The sequence below is a fragment of the Macadamia integrifolia genome, chromosome 2, assembly GCF_013358625.1.
Source record: "Macadamia integrifolia cultivar HAES 741 chromosome 2, SCU_Mint_v3, whole genome shotgun sequence".
Lineage (NCBI taxonomy): Eukaryota > Viridiplantae > Streptophyta > Magnoliopsida > Proteales > Proteaceae > Macadamia > Macadamia integrifolia.
Genome location: NC_056558.1, coordinates 14,294,843 through 14,313,229, shown reverse-complemented (window position 1 = coordinate 14,313,229; position 18,387 = coordinate 14,294,843). Strand labels below are relative to the sequence as shown.

The 18,387-nt window shown below is 37.2% G+C and overlaps 1 protein-coding gene across 4 annotated transcripts in view; it reads left to right on the top strand.

Moving 5' to 3' along the window:
- The window catches only part of LOC122072073, a 45,896-nt gene extending 36,866 nt beyond the window's left edge, over positions 1 to 9,030 (top strand). For 2 of the 4 annotated variants that reach the window (XM_042636614.1, XM_042636613.1), the window contains 5 exons: positions 7,648 to 7,734; positions 7,826 to 7,925; positions 8,032 to 8,233; positions 8,348 to 8,397; positions 8,476 to 9,030. In XM_042636614.1, the coding sequence (XP_042492548.1) occupies positions 7,648 to 7,734; positions 7,826 to 7,925; positions 8,032 to 8,233; positions 8,348 to 8,397; positions 8,476 to 8,664 (628 nt within the window). In that variant the 3' untranslated portion in view covers positions 8,665 to 9,030. Of the gene's footprint in view, positions 1 to 7,647; positions 7,735 to 7,825; positions 7,926 to 8,031; positions 8,234 to 8,347; positions 8,398 to 8,475 lie in introns of those variants that run through there. The other 2 variants (XR_006138324.1, XR_006138323.1) reach the window with 1 other exon arrangement.
- Positions 9,031 to 18,387: the final 9,357 nt, after the last annotated feature.

Here is an 18,387-nt window from a genome sequence, read left to right as displayed (position 1 = left end):
AGGATATATTTCATTGCTTTATGGAAAATGGATAATTGAAACATTTTTCTTATCCTTTTTCTGGTCTTTTGCATCATTCACCTATGAAGGTGTTATTCCATAGCTCTAATATGTACAATGTGGCAAATAAGTTCACAGATGCTCTTTCTATGACCTGTCTTCAACTGATAAGTGACTAATAAACTTATTGTAGATTTATTGGGTCTTCTTTTAATTTGATTTTCGCTCGAAGAAGAATTGTGACACGTATGATTTATAAGATAGTCGCATTTGTGGTTAACTTCCATAGGGTTTTTGTTGGGAAGATAGTTATCCACCTTCACTAATGGACATTGTTTTGAGTTCATCTGAATAAATGATTTTGTTTCGCAAGGAAAAAATTAGAACATTGAGATTCAAATTATGCGGGTAGGTCCCTTTCACACATGTCAAGTTTTAGACCAAATAAAGTAGACCATGTCTTCATAAAAAAAATAAATAAATAAATAAAATGTTAAAGTATTAAAATAAATCTTTGATAATCTTTTGAAAGATGGTTGAAAATATGAAACTTTTGAAAATAATGAAACAAATGGAAGGCTGCAAAAACTCCATCAAATAGATAGAAATAATACAACACCTTGCCTTGTGGAAAGGGTAGGTGGCCTATCAAAAAGGCCTTTCTAGGTGGGGCTATGTAAAGGGACATTTTGCTTTTCTTATCCTCCAACCTTGATGATGGCTTTAGTAATCTTTACTAAACAATAGGATGCATTTCTTTCTATACATAATGGAAGAAAGTGAAACTAAGGTGCCAAGGGACATAGAACTGTAGATTGATTTGAGCTGATGTTACAGAACCAACTGTTTCATCATGTTCAAAGGATCGAGAAAAATCATTAGATTGATTGCATTCTAAATATTGTCCAAGGAACAAAAATCACTCTAATCCAACTACACAAACATTAGTATTTATTTTTGTTGATATTCATTGAGGACCAATTAAAATTGATAAAGATACTAGAAAGTAATGTACAAACCAGAGTGTTAAAGATAATTTGATCATGCCAATTTTTAAATTAAAGAATCTACTTTTGAACATGTTCCCCTTGGAACTCTCTCTCTCTCTCTCTCTCTCTCTCTCTCTCCATTTTTTGGGGGCTGAGAGGTCAAAACATAAACTAACATGTTTCAACTAAAAAATGGAAAAACCATCCAAGAGGTTGATGTTATATCTAGCTAATAAAATTGGAGAATCCCTAATATGTTTTGAGACTTTCAGATCATCTCTCTCCTCCCCAGAGAGAGAGAGAGAGAGAGAGAGAATCAGGAGGGCAACGGCATCCAAACTCACACATTAAATTGATCTTTGTGTCAAAATGGTGTACTCTCACTACTACAGAATCTGAGGAATGACAGATGTATGCATCTTACCCCTAATTCGCAAGGAGAGGTTGTTTCCTTAAATTAAGCTCTACATGAGCTCTACATGTATCACTTTATCAGTTTCAGTTCAGATCCCTCCTTGGAAAGAAATCTTGGCTTATCACCAAGTCTTGAAAGCTTAGAAAAAAAAGCCTAGACTTACTCCCTTGAAGGTTTCAATTAAAGAAGTGATAAGGTGGTCCCTTAATTCTACCATTAGCAGCCATCAACTGTCTGGACTCCACCATAGATAGGCACACCTCCTTGAATCTGAAATAGTCACCTTTGTTGAGTTTTGAAATGGGCAAAACTTGCAAGAGAGAGAGAGAGAGAGAGAGTGTGTGAATCTACTCATTGTTCTTGAGAATCCCAGCAAGAAACAAGAGGATCAGTGGGACCAGGAGGTTGTTCTTGGGGAGTGAATGCAACAATACATAACCCAATAGGACAAGATGGAAAAATGAGTAAGCCACAACTTATAATCCTCAAAAAAGGTCTGGACATCAAATTAATTGGTTTCATGCTCTCATAAAGTTCTCTGGGATTTCCACCATTTCTTTTATTTTTCAGCTTGTTTCCCCAGGCCTCAGTGATAGAAGACTTGGAAAGTCATAAGGACATGGATATTGAGATACTCACAATCCATTTTGGATAAGATGAAACACAGTCGAGAAAGATGGATAGAGAGTCAGACTGAGAGACATCATCAGAAGACTCTGGTGATTGGTACAGTTGTCTCTTAAATAAAAAAACAAACCCAAAGATTGAGATTCTTTGATTTCCACTTATAATTGCAAATAACAAAATTAAGTATGGTGAGAAGTGTTTCCCTTCCCCCATGGTTTTAAGTATCTCCGATACCGATACGATATACTCTGATACGTATCTTAAATTTAGTCGGCCGATACGATACATTGAATTTTTTAAATCATTTCTTATCGATATATATCCTACAATACATACTGATATGCATCAATACACCACTAATACACATCGATACGATACGACATGCCTCGATACGACTTTATGAAAAATATAAAATTGAGGTAAAATGTACGTTTCGGTATGTATTGGTACGTATCGGTGAGTATCGGAATGTATCGATCGGTATGTATCGGTATATATCAGCACGTATCGGTGAGTATCGATATATATATATATATATATCGGTACGTATCGGTGAGTATCGATACGTTTCGGCGCTACGGTCATATAATGGCCATTATGGGTAATTTTTTAGAAAAAAACGATTTTTTGAAGGGTTTTTGTTCTAAAGTTGATGCCAGCCATATTTCTCTCTAACTAAAGTGGAAATCAAGGTTGGGAACAAGGATTTTATATTTATGGGACAACTACAGACCTTGAATTCTTAGTACGATACCCTCAATTTAGTGTTTATGCATAATACATGTTATCAATAGTTTTTTTTAACAAATTCTTTTATGCAAAAGTGTTTAAAAAAATGTTTCCTATCCATTTATGTGTATCTTTAGCGTATCTTAGTGTATCTCCGATACGATAAGATACCCTCCGATACGTATCTTAATTTTGGTCGACCGATACGACGACGGATACCGATACTTTAATCCTTGGTCATCACAGTTCCTGGCCCATGCTGGTCTCTCGCCTCCAAGAAACCCCTTGCCCATCTATCGGTAATCCAAACCCCACCCCCGATAATCCTTATCTATCTTACTTTCTTTAATATTTTCTGATTTTCCAACTTTGCCCCTCTCTTTATATTTTATTTCCTTTTATCCCTATTTTACTATTGCTTCCAATTCTTCCCTTCCTACATACGTTATGTTTGCCTCGGGTTTCTAATTGATTTCCTTCTAATTACCATTGTGCCCCTCACTTAAATATCTCCATTTAATTACCATTCTGCCATTGTTCTTTAAACCTCATTTATTTACTATTTTGCCATCACATTTGAGTATAATCTTGTTTATCATCACCATAGTAGCCAATAGTGAAGTTATCCAGTAGCAGGACTCCTATAAAGGATAAACTGATGCGAAAATTGATGTCCTCACTACTGTTGTCACTTCCCTTAAGACAATGATGGAATCTATGCAAGTTTCTATTGATCGATTGATGGCTGCAGATAGAGGAAATAGTCCCATTCATTGTAGGATGCTTCCAACACCACTCCACGAGATCTGTCTCTATCACTGCCACCACTGCCACCACATCATACACCGCCACCACCCCTCCACCACCATATAGAACTGGTAGATATGATGATGGAGCGGAAAGAGCAGCAAAATTGGATTCCCTTGATTTTTATGGAGATAACAATCCAAAACTGTAGTTTGACTGGATTCACAACTTAGAGACATTCTTCAGATGGTACGGGTTGATTGAGGCCTGAAAGATCCCATTTGCAGAGGCTAAATTGAAGGGCCCGAGTCTGGTGGGTTAAGCAACAGCAACAGAATTGGACCCAAGGCATTGGATTAGTCACTACTTAGGCTGGAATGCATTAAGTCATGAACCAGAGATTCTCGCCTCCTGATTATAAGCAATGCATGCATCTCAGGTTTGCATAGCTGAGACAGGAGAATTTGACCGTTGAAGAATATGTTACTAGATTTTATTATTTGGCCACTCGTTCTGATTTTGAGTGGGATGAAGAAGTATTAGTGGCACAATTCCACAATGGTTTGCACCCTCTACTTAGTGTTGCCCTTGCATTTAGCATATCAAGTTGAGGAAAGTCTGAAACGCCCATACAATCGGAGGCCATTTACAGATACTTTTCCTAGGGTAACTAGTTTTATTAAGCCACAGTCATCTCCTCAGGAAAAGTCAATCAACAAACCACAGGCTAGTGTTTCATCTATGGCATCTTCACTACCTAGCCGGTCGTATTCTCCACCTCGATGTGATTCAGAGATATCATCTTCATAGCCTAATCGCCTATACTCCCCTTCTCGTCGTGGTTCAGACAGACCTTACTCCCCACCTCCGCGTGGTTATGACTTATGACAGGAACTTAATATTTCAAAAGGAGGCTATTCAATGTATCACATGCAAGTGGTACGGGCATCGAGCTAATCAGTTTCCTAACCGGTTGTTAGCGTACATCGACAAGGACAATTTTATACCCTATGTACCAAAAGAGCAACAAAAAAGAGGAACGGCGAATCTGGAGGCTGAGCATGAAGGTGAGCCTAGTGAAATCAATGATGGTGATAGTGATGGTGAGCTCAACCGTTCTATGTTATCCGTCCTCTTTTGACTACACAAAAGGTTTTCAAGGAGGACAAATGGCATCGTAATAGTATTTTTCAGACCAGGGTGCGATGCAATGGTAGCTTGTGTAATATGGTGATCGACCTCGGCAGTTGCACCAATGTCGTTGCTGAAGATGCTGTTTGTAAGCTGGGTCTGAAAATGGAACCTCATTCGAACAACTACAAGGTTTGGTGGGTGAATAATAGCCTGAAAATTAATGAAAGGTGTTTGCTCATGTATTCCATTGGTGGATTGATTGGTCAGGTTTAGTGTGATGTTCTCCCTCTGAAAGTTTGTCACATTCTTCTGGGGCGCCCACGGTTGTTTGACAAGAAATCCAAGCACTGTGGATATGAGAATACAGACTCCTTTCAGCATGGTGGATTTGAGGTGAAATTTCTTCTGGCAAAGGATCTTCCCCCTCTCAAACTCAAGAGGACAACTAGTACTTTCCTCCTCAAACACATCGACTCTGACGGCATTCTTGGACCTCATCCAAACTTGACGGAGTCGAGTTCTTTTCAGAGGAGGAGAGTTGATGCAGATACAGTTGCACTTGCATGGTTGGACAGGCATGACCGGCTTTGGAAGCCAAGCTAAGAAGAACTGGTCCAACCCAGGGTTTTGGTCCAACATGGTCGGAAATAAGCTTAGTAGTTACTTGTCTTTTATTTCATGCTTTTTACATTCTAGACTTGAATGTAGGAGTTAGGATTTCCTTCCTTGCATTAGTCTCCTTTTATGGTTGTTTCCTAGTTTAGGCTAGATATTATTTTAGTTGAGTTTCTAATTTCATGTCTCTATTTTCCCTATATATAGGTTGTAACTGATGGACAAGTTAGAATGATTTGATTATTGACTGAGAATTGGTTGAATTTGTGCTTTGTGAGAGTGTGTGCTTCCCCTTCCTTCCCCCTCTACTTTGATTTTCCTTTTCTTCCCTAAGGCTCTCCATCACCTGCCCAAAAAAAAAAAAAAAAAATCAACGAGTCACACTAAGCATAGCACGTTGACAAGGGCCCACAACTTTGGATAGCATGAGGAGAGGCTTATAGCACATCGACAAGAGCCCACAACTTTGAGGAGGTGAAACAAGAAATTAAAGCTTAAATATCTCCTGCAAGATTTAAAGAACAGACTCTAAGACAAGCTGAATTATCTTAAACAAGGTAACCTCACTATAACTAAATACATGGAAAAATTTAGAAAATATTCTAGATGCGGTATGCAAGAGGAAGAAGGGAAGTAGCTTTCTTGTCTCAAATTGGTGCTTAAACTGCCACATTCGTGATGTTGTGGATTGCCACAAAGCTTTAAGAGCTGAGGAGAGCCTGGACCAGCCAGCTAGGAGGTTTAACTCTCAAACCAGCGTAATACCTATCATTGTAACAATAGGACCAGATCAACAAACAAGGATGTCAACTATGGTCCAAGTATAAAGGCAAGGCTCCTGTGGAAGATAACCATGGCTACAGTGCTACAAATGTTACAAATGGAGAATTCTGATCTATGTTCACTCAAGAAATCTAATGCTTCTCTGGAGGTGGTGCCTCGAAGACAATTATGAGAACGAAAGGAGTGTACGAGTATATGATGCTGTCTGTTTTGATGGAAAGGATGGATATTGGGATCATGAGGGAGAACCTACAAAAACAATCAATGTGTGAGGAGGATATAGTAGCAGAAAGCAAAGCTGAGGTTGGTGTCCTTGCATAGTCTACACACAATCTACAATCTGTTGAGATTTCTGTTCAAATCCCAGATTTTTCTTCTTTCCATATTTTATTCTAGGGATATGTTCAGTGTCTATTACTTGCATCCAAGGATTAAAGTATCGGTATCAGTCGCCGTATCGGTCTTCCAAAATTAAGATACATATCGGAGGGTATCGTATCGGTATCGGAGATACTTAAAACCATGCTTGCATCATTCACAACTTTGATTCTATGTCAGTTTTGAGTTGTTCTGCTATTCTGAGATTTCATAATTCACTTTTCTACTTCTGTTTCAAGCTTTATTCTGTAAACTCTCAAAGCTTGCAACTGATCTCTGGAAGATTCTGACCAAAACCAGAAGTACACAACTGGTCCAATAGCACCCCCATTTGTTGCAGAGAAGTTTGTCTTCCTGGATTTGTTTGATCAAGTGGCACCCATAGACCATTCATTCAACTTAATTATCTGCCCTATTGTGTCTTTAAAAATTTTCCTAAACCAAAGTTGTTGATTTGAAAATTCCTGGTTGTTCTGGTAAGTAACTTTACTATTTTGTGAATCCCTTCCCATTCTTAATCTATCAGTGTAGCTTTAAGTCCAAATTCTACCCAAAACCTAGTAGGAAATAAGGGATTGATTGCTTGAGATTAATAAAATGTCAAACACATAACTTGCTTGTTTTTATTTTTTATTTTTTGGGGGTGGAGGTGACTGTCAAAAGCTATATATGCAAGATGCATGGATTCAAATTTCTTGATTTCCCTATATTACAATCTTTGGGCTTTGCAACTATGATCACAGGTTTAAGAAGAGTAGAAGATAAAATAGGTTTGTGCAGAATTTGTTCCTGCATCCTTGTCATTTGTTTTTTGACTGAGCATACAACAATGCAATAAATCTATTTTTCTAAGTTCTTCTTAGCAAGTTACGGAGCCAGTTTAATTCCACTTTATCATTGGTGCAACTGCTGATGCGGGAAATAATTTCTATGGCTTTTTGGAAATTGCATCTTAAGGATTTTCTTTCAACAGTGATTTTTCCTTGAGCTCGGCCACTTACTCAATCCACTTAATTCTATTATGTCATTCTATCACTACTGTTGGAATTACGGTCCTTATTTATAGTGACAAGCATGTCTCATAGTTAACGATATTTAAGATATTTTACTTAATTAAAAAAAGAATATTCCAACATTTGTTCTATTGATTGACCAAACTCAAAGAAAAGAGTACATCTAATCCAAAATTTTCTAATGGAACTAATAATTAATCTGCTTTATCTTCTGCAGATCAAAATTCAGAAGGTTGGATTTCCATGGATTCTATACCATGGTTTTGCAAAAGGGTGATGAAGTGACATGCGTGGCCACTGTGAGGTAATGTTGTAGAATTTCTCTCAATTTCCTTGCTCAAAATTTGTATTCTATATTCATGGGTAGTATTTGTGATCCTTGTATTCACTTTCAGGGTCCATGGACCAACTGTTGCTGAGATGCCTCTAATTGGTACTTCCTTTAAGTACCGGAAGCAGGGAATGTGCCATGTTCTTGTTAATGAGCTAGAGAAGGTATGTTTGTCAACCCCAAGACATTTTTTGGTTAATGTTTCTTTTAGAGCTTCTGAGCTTGGTACAGAAATTTTGACAAAAGTCCTGTTTCTTTTCCAATTTACAGATGCTCAATCAATTGGGGGTAAAAAAACTAGTTTTGCCGGCTGTTCCTCATCTAAGTCAAACATGGAAGAATTCCTTTGGGTTTACTGAGATGTCACATGAAGAAAGATTAGAGCTCTTGGGTTTTCCCCTTCTGGGCTTTCAAGGAACAGCAATGTACCAAAAATACCTTGCCAAATCTATGGCAACAAAGAACTCAAAAGGTACGTCAAAGAATTTTCATTGCATAAATTAATCATTTCATTCTATTTATTGTATGGATATCTGAATATGTTTATTCATTTTTGTAAATATCTTTTTCTTTATTGTTTCTTTAGGTTTTGTGGGAATATTGAAAAGCTCAGGAATGGTTTCTGGATTTCAGCAGGTATTTATAATTTAGTGAAAATTTACCAGAGTTTGCAACCCCAATTTTTAGCATTATTTGATTGTCTTCATGCTACAGGAAAAGGATAATCAAGTTGGAAATTGCAAAAATAAATTTTGTGGCTTCCATTACAAGCGTAAGGAGAGGAATGCAATTATTGGGAAAGACAACATGTTTGAGAACGGAAATAGAACAAAGGATGTATACAAGTATGTGTACAAGCGACAAAGGATACTGGCTAGCAAAGGTTTGAGTACTGATCAGTAGTTACTGCTAACATGGACAAAGATTGGCCACCCATTTTGTTCATATAGGGAACATTCAATCAATAGATACTGTCCACAACAACCAAATTTTGGATTAGCATCTGTTTAGTTCACATAGGGAATGCAATCCTTGGTGTTTCTGCCTTTCTCAGTCCTCTCCACTCATCACCTCAGATTGTACAGTACTCTGCTGGTGTTTGCCCCTGAAAAAAGGGGAGGGGAGGGATTGGTAGATTTTGTAGGTTTTTATACATAAAATGTAAAGTGGGTCATTTATAGCTCAAAATAATTTTTCATTTATATGAATGCGATGTAATTACAAACTATATACAAATTAATAGAGAAAAAAAATCCAAATTTTACCAAAGTGCATGAGTAACTTGTGATAAAGTCTAGAGACAGTAAATATTATTTCATTTGTTGGGACCTGCTTTCATCTTTTATTATGGTTGTTTTTAGTTGGATTTCAGGGGGTAAAAAAAATGTAATTCTGGCTTATTTGGTTGCAAGTATGTGTACCATAGGGTTTTTCTTCCTTTTGGTGTGAGTTTTTCCTATGTTGATGGAGCTTGGTGGCGGCAAAGAATGGCGTAGATGGCTTTGCATTTGGTCGGTGTGGTGGACTGGTGGTGTCTGGATGTACCAACCACGGAGTAGGGTAGCCAAAACCTAACTGCTATAAATTTGGGGACTTCTATCCTTAGCATCTGGACAACCAAACAGAGCATTCTACATCATCTTCTGGTAAGTGGTTACTAACACTTAGTTTTCATTTTTTTTTTTTGGTAAGAACTTAGCCTATCAGTGGCTGCATGTCTCAACCTACTTACACAATCACAATCCACAGCCACTCTAAGAAGGGCTTCCTTAGTGGCTTACTTCCTTGTATCACATCGAAGGATGATATGGCAATTTAAACCATTGGAAGATAAAGTACATTATATACTTAAACTATCCTATCTTGTATTGACATATATTCACTTTATAGGCCATGCATTATTGCCACCCTCTTGGTAGTCTTGATTTTTTTTGGGGCAAAAAAATCCTGAAAGGCAGCGTGCCAGAGACATGGGAGGGCGAAATGACTACGTGCCCCATGAAAAGGGAAAAAAATCCCATTATTGTTGATGCTTTCATGTGCGTTCCCATTGATCATTGTTGGTGTCTTTTAGGGAACCCTCCTTTCCCCCACCCCACCCCACCCCAACCCCACCCCACCCAACCCAAGTTAACTGTTGGGCCATATGCTCACTCACTTCATCTTCTTCTTTGAATCCTTGTACGGTATATATTTGGCCCATATGGGAGATCCTTCTAAGGTGGACAGCTCCGAAATTTTGCTGCTTTTTTTTTTCTTTCGGGTGAAAACCTAATTCACTGATGTCGTTGTGGCTGGAAAATTAGAACTGCCATTGCATCGACGATTTGAGGTTCACTAGCCATCAATCTTGATACTGTGCTGATTCTGTATTGGTGGGACAGTATGGATACTTTTTAGGAAAATCAGGGGCCAAAATGTTTGATCCAAGTCGATCTAAATCAATACTGTATCAGTTTTTGATACTTGATCCACTGATCCAATATCATGCACTAAAACCATGGTTGCATCATTCGACACATTAAGGCTACGGTTATCAAATGGCAGTATAACTGACTTCAGTTTTCCATTCCATGTCCCTTGCTAGTTACTTAGTTTATAGTTTAAATAACCTTAAATATAGAGTATAAAAGAGTAGGTTTGTTCTAGCTTCCTTCCTTAATTGTCCTCGTCCTCCTTCGACATCCCTTCTTTGCAAGCCGTGCAAACTAAATAAGGAGGCATGGTGTAACCCTACTCCCAAAAGTAAAATAGAAGGGTTTGGTTCTTGCTTTCTTTCTATTTCAATGAATTAAAGATGAAAGTCGGGAAGATTCTTGAAAGGCAGCATGACCCTATATCAGTGTAGGACTAATGGGAGTGTGCAAAAGCGTCAACAGTGATGTGGTGATCATTTCATCCCCATTGTGTTTGGATTCAAGGAGCTACCCTAAAAGGCAATAGTATATCCACCTGAGTTGTTTTTATCACTCAGAGCCCTTATGCTACCCTAAAAGGCAATAGTATTTTGCCTTGGTGCCCCCAAGGTTTTAGAACTTGAAATAAAGTACAGAATTGATCTCCATTGATTCTGATTCAATTTTGAGATGAATAATTACAGAATTAATTGAGAATCATCAAAATCAGTCGGAATCTGTCTGACTTTGACTTAACTCGATCTGACTCAATATGCATAAAACGGGTCTAATGGGAGCCAATCCCAATTGATTTTGAGTTAACTTGAACAATATTATCTAATCATAATTTCAATCCAAATTGTAATACCATTTGTGCCCCACCTTGTTATAAGTCAACCAAAGTTCTCTCTCTCTCTCTCTCTCTCAAATTGCTTACATTCCCAATCTTATCTTTCAGTCTCTTTAAAGAAACTACACAAAGCAGGGAAAGAGGAATCACTATAGAATTAGAGAGAGACCCACCCACAGGAAGGCAGTCAAAAGCTAAAGGGTTCCACCTCGGTCTTGCTTTCCTTGTTATCATATTCCAATTAGGACTCTTTTTGTCCATATTTGCTTTACTGTGAGAGTGAAGACTAAGGAAAAAGACCTTTCCTTATTATCCTTCTGGATGAGGAAAGCCCAAAGGCATAGCTCTTTTCTAGAGCGAGGAATAATAATATTCCCCGTCTGAGAGCTTAATTGGATTGTAGCTTTCTGGTTTGGAATGAGAAACCCTAATTTCTATTCTTCCACCTGAAGAAAAGAAAAAGAAAAAAAAAAAAAAATGAGATCACACTTTGGTTGGGGAATTGTGATGACCGTGCTCAAACTCCAGGAGGCAAGCAGAGCAGGGGTCTCGACCTTATATAAGAGGATTTAATGGGGCCTTTTTGCTTTTTTTTTTTTTTTTTTTGTTCATTTTCATTTTCTTTTCTTTAAACGACTAATACTAGCAAGAATAGTGTGACTGTGGATCTCACCCTCCAACAGGTCCACTACTCTTCTCCCATGTTGACAATTATGTAGATTATGGAAGTAGGTTGTTCTTTTTTAATCAATCAAAATTCCTTACCAAACTGTACAAGCTTGAGAAGGTAGAACTCTATGAGAAAAAAAAAAAAAAAGAAATAGAGGTGGGATGGAGTTTTATGGGGGAAAAAAAAAGGAAGTAAGAGGAAATAAGTACAAGTTTGTCTAGTAATTTTTCCACCCTGTTCATCCAAAAACTCATACTAGTGATATTTTGTGGAAATAAATATAAGTTTTGTACTTTTTTTTAATTATTTTTATTACTATTATCTTTTCACTTTTCTCCATTAGACAAATATGGCTTAAAGCTTTCTGAAAGTAGAAGAGGGATCCATACAATGCTAGAATACAATTTCCCACCAATGATGGGTCAGAAACCAAATTGGACCAGGGAGATGTGAGAGGGGTGAGCAGCAACAAAATATTGGACAAGACAAATATATGATAAAATTAATCCTCATAGTGTATGAAATGTGTAAATCTCATTTTTATATCCTAGAGTATTTATAGCAATTACCTTGATGTTAAAGAACAGTTTGACCCAATACTTTATCGCTGTCCTAATTGACCAAAAAGAGCCAGAACATAATAACCAGTGGAGACCTAAGAGAAGTCCAAAGACTAAAGGACAGCCATGCTAGTTTTTTCTATGAGGCATCCATATGTTCAGTTCAACCTTTTGATCTTATTTCAACACAAGTTCAATGGTTGAAAGGGGTGACAGAAACACAAAGTTCTTTATTCATCCACTCTTCAAAAGAGAAGTAGAAATAAAACCCTGAGACTAAAATCTCTTGTGGGAGATGGCTAGAGAATGAGGAAGACTTTGATCAAGAAATCTTCTCTTTTTTTGACTACCTTTGTTCCGCTGAAGGCAGCATTGATTTGGATTTGCTCTCCAATATATCATTCCAAAATTTACTGATGATATGAATAGAGATTTGTGTTTACTTATATCAGATGATGAGGTGAAGGTGGCAATTTTTAACATAAAACGTTTTAAAGCCCCTCGGCCTGACGGTCTATCTCCAATGTTCTTCCAATCTTACTGGAATACAGTTGGGCTTGAGATATGCTTGGCAATGAAGTCTTTTTTTGAATTTGGGTTTCTTCTCAAGGACTTAAACCAAACTCACATTCTGCTTATACCAAAAGTTTCATGTTAAAGAGAGGGTGGACTAGTTCAGGCCAATTAGCCTTTGTAATGTGGTGTATAGAATCTTTGCAAAGGTCTTGGGAAAGTGATTGAAAAAATGGCTTGAAGTTTTTATTGCCCCAGAGAAAACAACCTTTGTTGAAGAAAGAACCATCTCTGAAAATATCTTGATTGCTCTTGAAGCCTTCCATCACATGAAGAATCTAAAAAAAAGGGAGAAACTACTTGGCTGCAGTCAAGCTTGATATGAAGAAGGCGTATGATAGGATTGTGTGGGATTTTCTTTCTGCCATCTTATCTAAAATGAGCTTGTGTGAAAAATGGGTTAGGCTCCTCATGCAGTGTGTTAACACAGTGTCTTACTCTTTCCTATTGAATGGAGTGCAAAAAAGATCCATCCTCCCATCTGGAGGTCTCAGACAAGGAGACCCCCTCTCCCCAAGCTTGTTCATGATGTGTACAGAGTGCCTCACATCATTGATTTTTGGGGCTGTGCAAAATGGGAACTTGTAAGGTATGAGGATCAAGCGCTCTAGTCCACCACTTACTCACTCTTTTTTTTGCTGATGACTGTCTTATTTTCCTTAAAGCAAACCATAGATCTCTCAGAAGTCTCAAGAATGTCTTTTCTCTATATTGTGGCACATCAGAATAAGCTGTAAATGGGAAAAAATCATCAGCATCTTTTAGCCCATATACACCTGTTAGACTAAGGCGTATCTATGCAAGGATTATTAGGGTGGAAGGTTTAGTGCAACCTGGAATTTATTTGGGACTCCCTTCCCATATTGGAAAGAACAAGAAAGCCGCTTTCTAAAGCATAAAAGATAGAACCATTAGCAAATTAATGGATGGAAGGAAAAATTGCTATCTCTAGCAGGGAAAGAAGTTCTTCTTAAGTCCATGATAGCGGCCATTCCTTCTTATCACATGACTCATTTCAAGCTTTCCTAGGGGCTTCTTGATGAGATCAACAAGGCTGGGTGTAACTTCTTTGGGGGGCAAAAGAAAGATGAGAGAAAAACCTATTGGGTCGGGATGGATTGCCTATGTCTTTCAAAGTGTGAAGGTGGATTAGGGCTAAAAGATCTAAATATTCAAAATCAAGCATTGCTTGCAAAATTGTGATGGTAGTTTGTATCTAATTCTGAGTCTTTATGGGAGAGATTGATTAAGAGTATTTACTTTCCTAATGGATCCTTTTCCCTTGTCCAAGCGAGACATAGACCATCTTGGGCTTGGAGGAGTATCTTGCATGGAAGATAGCTTTTGCAACGTGGACTTTTGTGGATTGTTGGGAATGGGAGCTCTATTCATATTTGGGAGGATCCATGGATTCCATCTCTTGAAGGCTACAGACTTCACCTCCCTAGATCTCCGGATTGTCCCTCCCAAGTTGAGGGCTCTTTTTATTCTAGTAGAAATTGAAGGTATCCTTCTAATCCCTCTTAGCTCTGAAAGGGTTCCAGACAAGCTATATTAGGGCCTCCACCCAAATGGAATGTTCTCTGTTAAATCTGCATACAGATTGGGTGCTTCTCTTTCTCCTTGCAAATCCAAATCAGCAGAAAAAGCTAGATCTATACCAAAAGAGGTGTGGAAAGTAGTGTGGAACTCCAAGATTTCCCCCAAGGTGAAATCTTTCCTGTTGAAGGCCTACTTAGGTACTATTGAGGTAATGTCAAACCAAAAGTAACGATGTGTTGTTGATTCGGAAGTGTGTTTTGGCTACTCGATTAGCTCTATCCTCGGCTATCCAGATAGGTATCTCTAATGTTGTCTTTTTCTCACATTGTCAAGATCTTATTGTCTTTCTCCCTCTCCCTCTCCCTCTCCCCTCCCCTCTTCTATTATCTCTTCCGTTGTTTTAACATCTTGCTTTTGAAAACATCATTTTCTTTCTACAGTTTTGTATATGTCAGTAGAACTGAGAATGGGATGACCCACTTTGTCTCAAATGGGCGTTATCCTTTCCCCGACGAGGGTTTTGGGAATTTTCCTTTCCGGAGGATCTGTGGAATTCTGTATTGGCTTTTTTGCTTCATCATTTTAAATAAAAGGATTATAGCAAAAAAAAAAAAAAAAAAAAAAAAAACACAAGTTGTAGTATACATTCTCCCAACTCATCCTAATTAGAGTGAGGAAAGGTACATATGTCACATATACAGTAAACGTTGAAGTGATCAGCAAACATGAGCACACATGAAACAGAGACAAGTAGTGCAACCTTCCAATCCTAAAGCCTTCCATAAACTGAAACTATTAATAAATATTACTAAGACTTGCTGCAAACTGCACAAGGAACCAGAAACTTGAGAATGGCAAGGAAGATCCTTCTCTTTATGCGTCGTCTTCTTGGAGGCGATGCTGGGGTTGTTGCCGTCGCCGTCGCGGTCACGGTTGCCGTCGCCATCTCCGTCGCGGTCACGTTTGCCGTCGCCATCTCCGTCGCTGTCTCCGTCGCCATTGCCGTCGCTGTCGCCATCTCCGTTGCCACTACCGTTGCTGTTGTGACCTTTACCTCTTCAGCTTTGTCGCTGGAGCTCTCCATCTTCTTCTTTGTTGTGTGTGAGATGAGAGATATTTAAACTAGAGCTTATGAAGCAATAAGATTGATTGGACGTGTGAGCGTGGGAGCAAATGGAATGGAAGGGCGAAGGGGTATGTATATATAAAGGTCAAGCCGTAATTAAGACGGACAGGTAAGCGCATTCACACTCTCCATATTGAGGGAAAAAAATCGTCTGTTTTTTTTCATCCATGTTTTTTTTGTTTTGCTACCTTCAGAAGGTGACGTGTGGCATTATTTTAAGTGAACGGTCAAAATTGAGTTAAAAACCAAACTGGATGTAATAACCCTCACCCAACTAAATTAATCTTGACCGTTGATGACACTTGTCATCTTCTGCAACTAGCAAAACACAAGAAAAACAGAAAAGGAAAAAACAGACGATTTTTATCACATATTGAGGTCCATTCAAACAACATGGGCCATGCATGCTTATGGTATAAAAACTATAAGTCATTTATTCCAAGGGGGAAATGTCGTCAGAATGATTCACCAAAAAAAGCTGTATGAAACTATGAATAAGAAAATCGTTATTGAATCTATGATTTTAAATTTCACATTACTATGATGATCGTTAAGTGATGGAATATGCCATAATGATTGTGAAGTGGAGGATTTTTTGTACTTTAGGATTAAGTTTTCCAAAAAGTTTTTACTTTCCTTTTGAACCCTCACTGATGATCTGACTTGTGATTTAGACTATATTTTTTTTCTTTGATATAACACTATTAATTTTTTCACTCCAATGTAAAGAGTAAAAAATATGTATTCTCTCAATTAACATCTTTTTTTTTTTTATTGATAAATGAAAAGGATATTTCACACACACACACAAAAAAAAAGAAAAATCTTAACCCTAGGCCAAAACCTTCAACATTTTCATGGTACCAACAACCGATAATAATAAACTCAAATCTACAATTAATTGATTCAACCTATGATGGGGCAAAGGCTTTCTCCGATTAGGTTACCAACCCCGTTGGCCTTTATTCTCTAACATCACATATTAGTCAAACTATGACTTGGTCAGTTCTTTTAACATAAAATTAAAGTGGGGGAGTGTATCCTACAATGACAATGTATAAAAGTATATTCTGATCTAAAGAATAATATCATCAATATGAGGTTTAAAAGGGACCCACATGGTCATAATAGAAGAGAGAGTGTTAAGGTGAGTTCAATTATTTATTATGTGAGAGGGATTTATTAGAATCTACACAAGAACAACATATGTTTCTTTTATACAAAATTAAAATATTAAAAGTGCTGGCTGATATCTATGCGCAGTCGGAGACATTGCCAAGTTTAGAGATTGCAGCTCAAGCAACTGTAGGGCAGCAGTTGTACCATTATCCATGGCATTATCAGTTGCACCATGGATGATAGAGTTGCAAATTTTGCCAGATTTGCCTTTACCCATTATTCCCCATTCTTTTTTACGTTAAACTCATTTCTATTTTGCTTAAGCGTTTAGGGTAAGGGTAAGGGTACATGCCTCATCCTAGTTTTGTTCAAAATTTTATGCGCAACTAGGTTCCATGATAGTCTAATTACTTGTTGAGTTTGAATCCATTATAAAAGAAGAGAAGATTTCTTTCACCACACGGTGAAATGCACCACTCCATTTTAAAGTTTCACAAATCCCTACAGAGTTTTAGAACCCTCCCAAAATACCCCTCGATACCCACTGCATGTATCTAAGGTCGGTGCCCTTAGGGAAACTCGGTCCTCATAATAAAGCTTTAAAGATTTAATTAAAGTTCAATTTGACATGAGTGACTACAAATACTAGGAAAAGATGCCAATACATATGATAAATCCATATCATGTTCTTCCTATTCAACAGTTGGATTTGCCAAATTATTCTTCTATTTTTACCTATCTATGGAGGACCGATTATAAGAACTTTTAGGATATTAATGTATAAATAACACCTGAATAATGAGCATATAATATTAATCTGCCAATCCCCACCCCAGGCACATTGTCTTCCCAAGGCCCAAAAAGATGGGACATGCCTAGGTTGATGCTTAAGAACCCTTGACTGGGCCTAGATTTTTGAAAACTTGGCCTGCTGCAACTCTATGTAGTGGTGGACCATGTGAATTGAGCATCCATGAAATTTTAAAGTAAATTGTATATTATGGTCCATACTCCATTGAGTTGGAACATTTTCCTTATAAGCTGTACAAAACTCTTGACGAAAGTGGACGTTGTCCCACATTTTGTAACGCTTTTGAGCCATAATGTACCACGGTCGGATTTGCAAACGTTGAAGACTTCAACCTCGTTATTCAAATAAAATTTTTATTTGAAATGTAATAGAAATTTTGAAAAATAAATTCATTTATTTCTGTATGTTATTTTGGGGAAAATGGTATATTTTCTTATTATCTAAAATTAAATAGTACTTTTTAAAAATAAATAAATAAATTTAAATAGTACAAATTCATATTTGATGTTCTAGTAAATTTATTTATTTTTGCTGAAACAAATGGAATTTTATTAGATAAAAATTAAAGAATTTTTTTTCTTTAGCTGCCAAAATAATTGCACTTTTTAGCATTATATGGAAAGGTGATAAAGCTATTTCAATTATTTAGATATTTAGATATAAAGGATATGATATGGTTAACCATATATCAAACTTCTTCAGAGCATAATCCAATAAAACAAACGCTCTTTCATGTACTGGTATGCATCCTTATGTATATCAATTTATATTTATCCGTCTTGTATATTTTTCTTTTTTTTTTTTCAAAAATAATTATTTTATCACTTTGGCAAATATTATTTGAACTGAAGTTTAATACGTAAATAGGGACCTTCGGCACACCTGTCTATAAAATTTCAACTCCATCCAATTTGTCATGTGGTAGAATTTTTGCTCAACTTTTTCGAATTGCAATGATTCACCAAAAAAAAAAAAAACT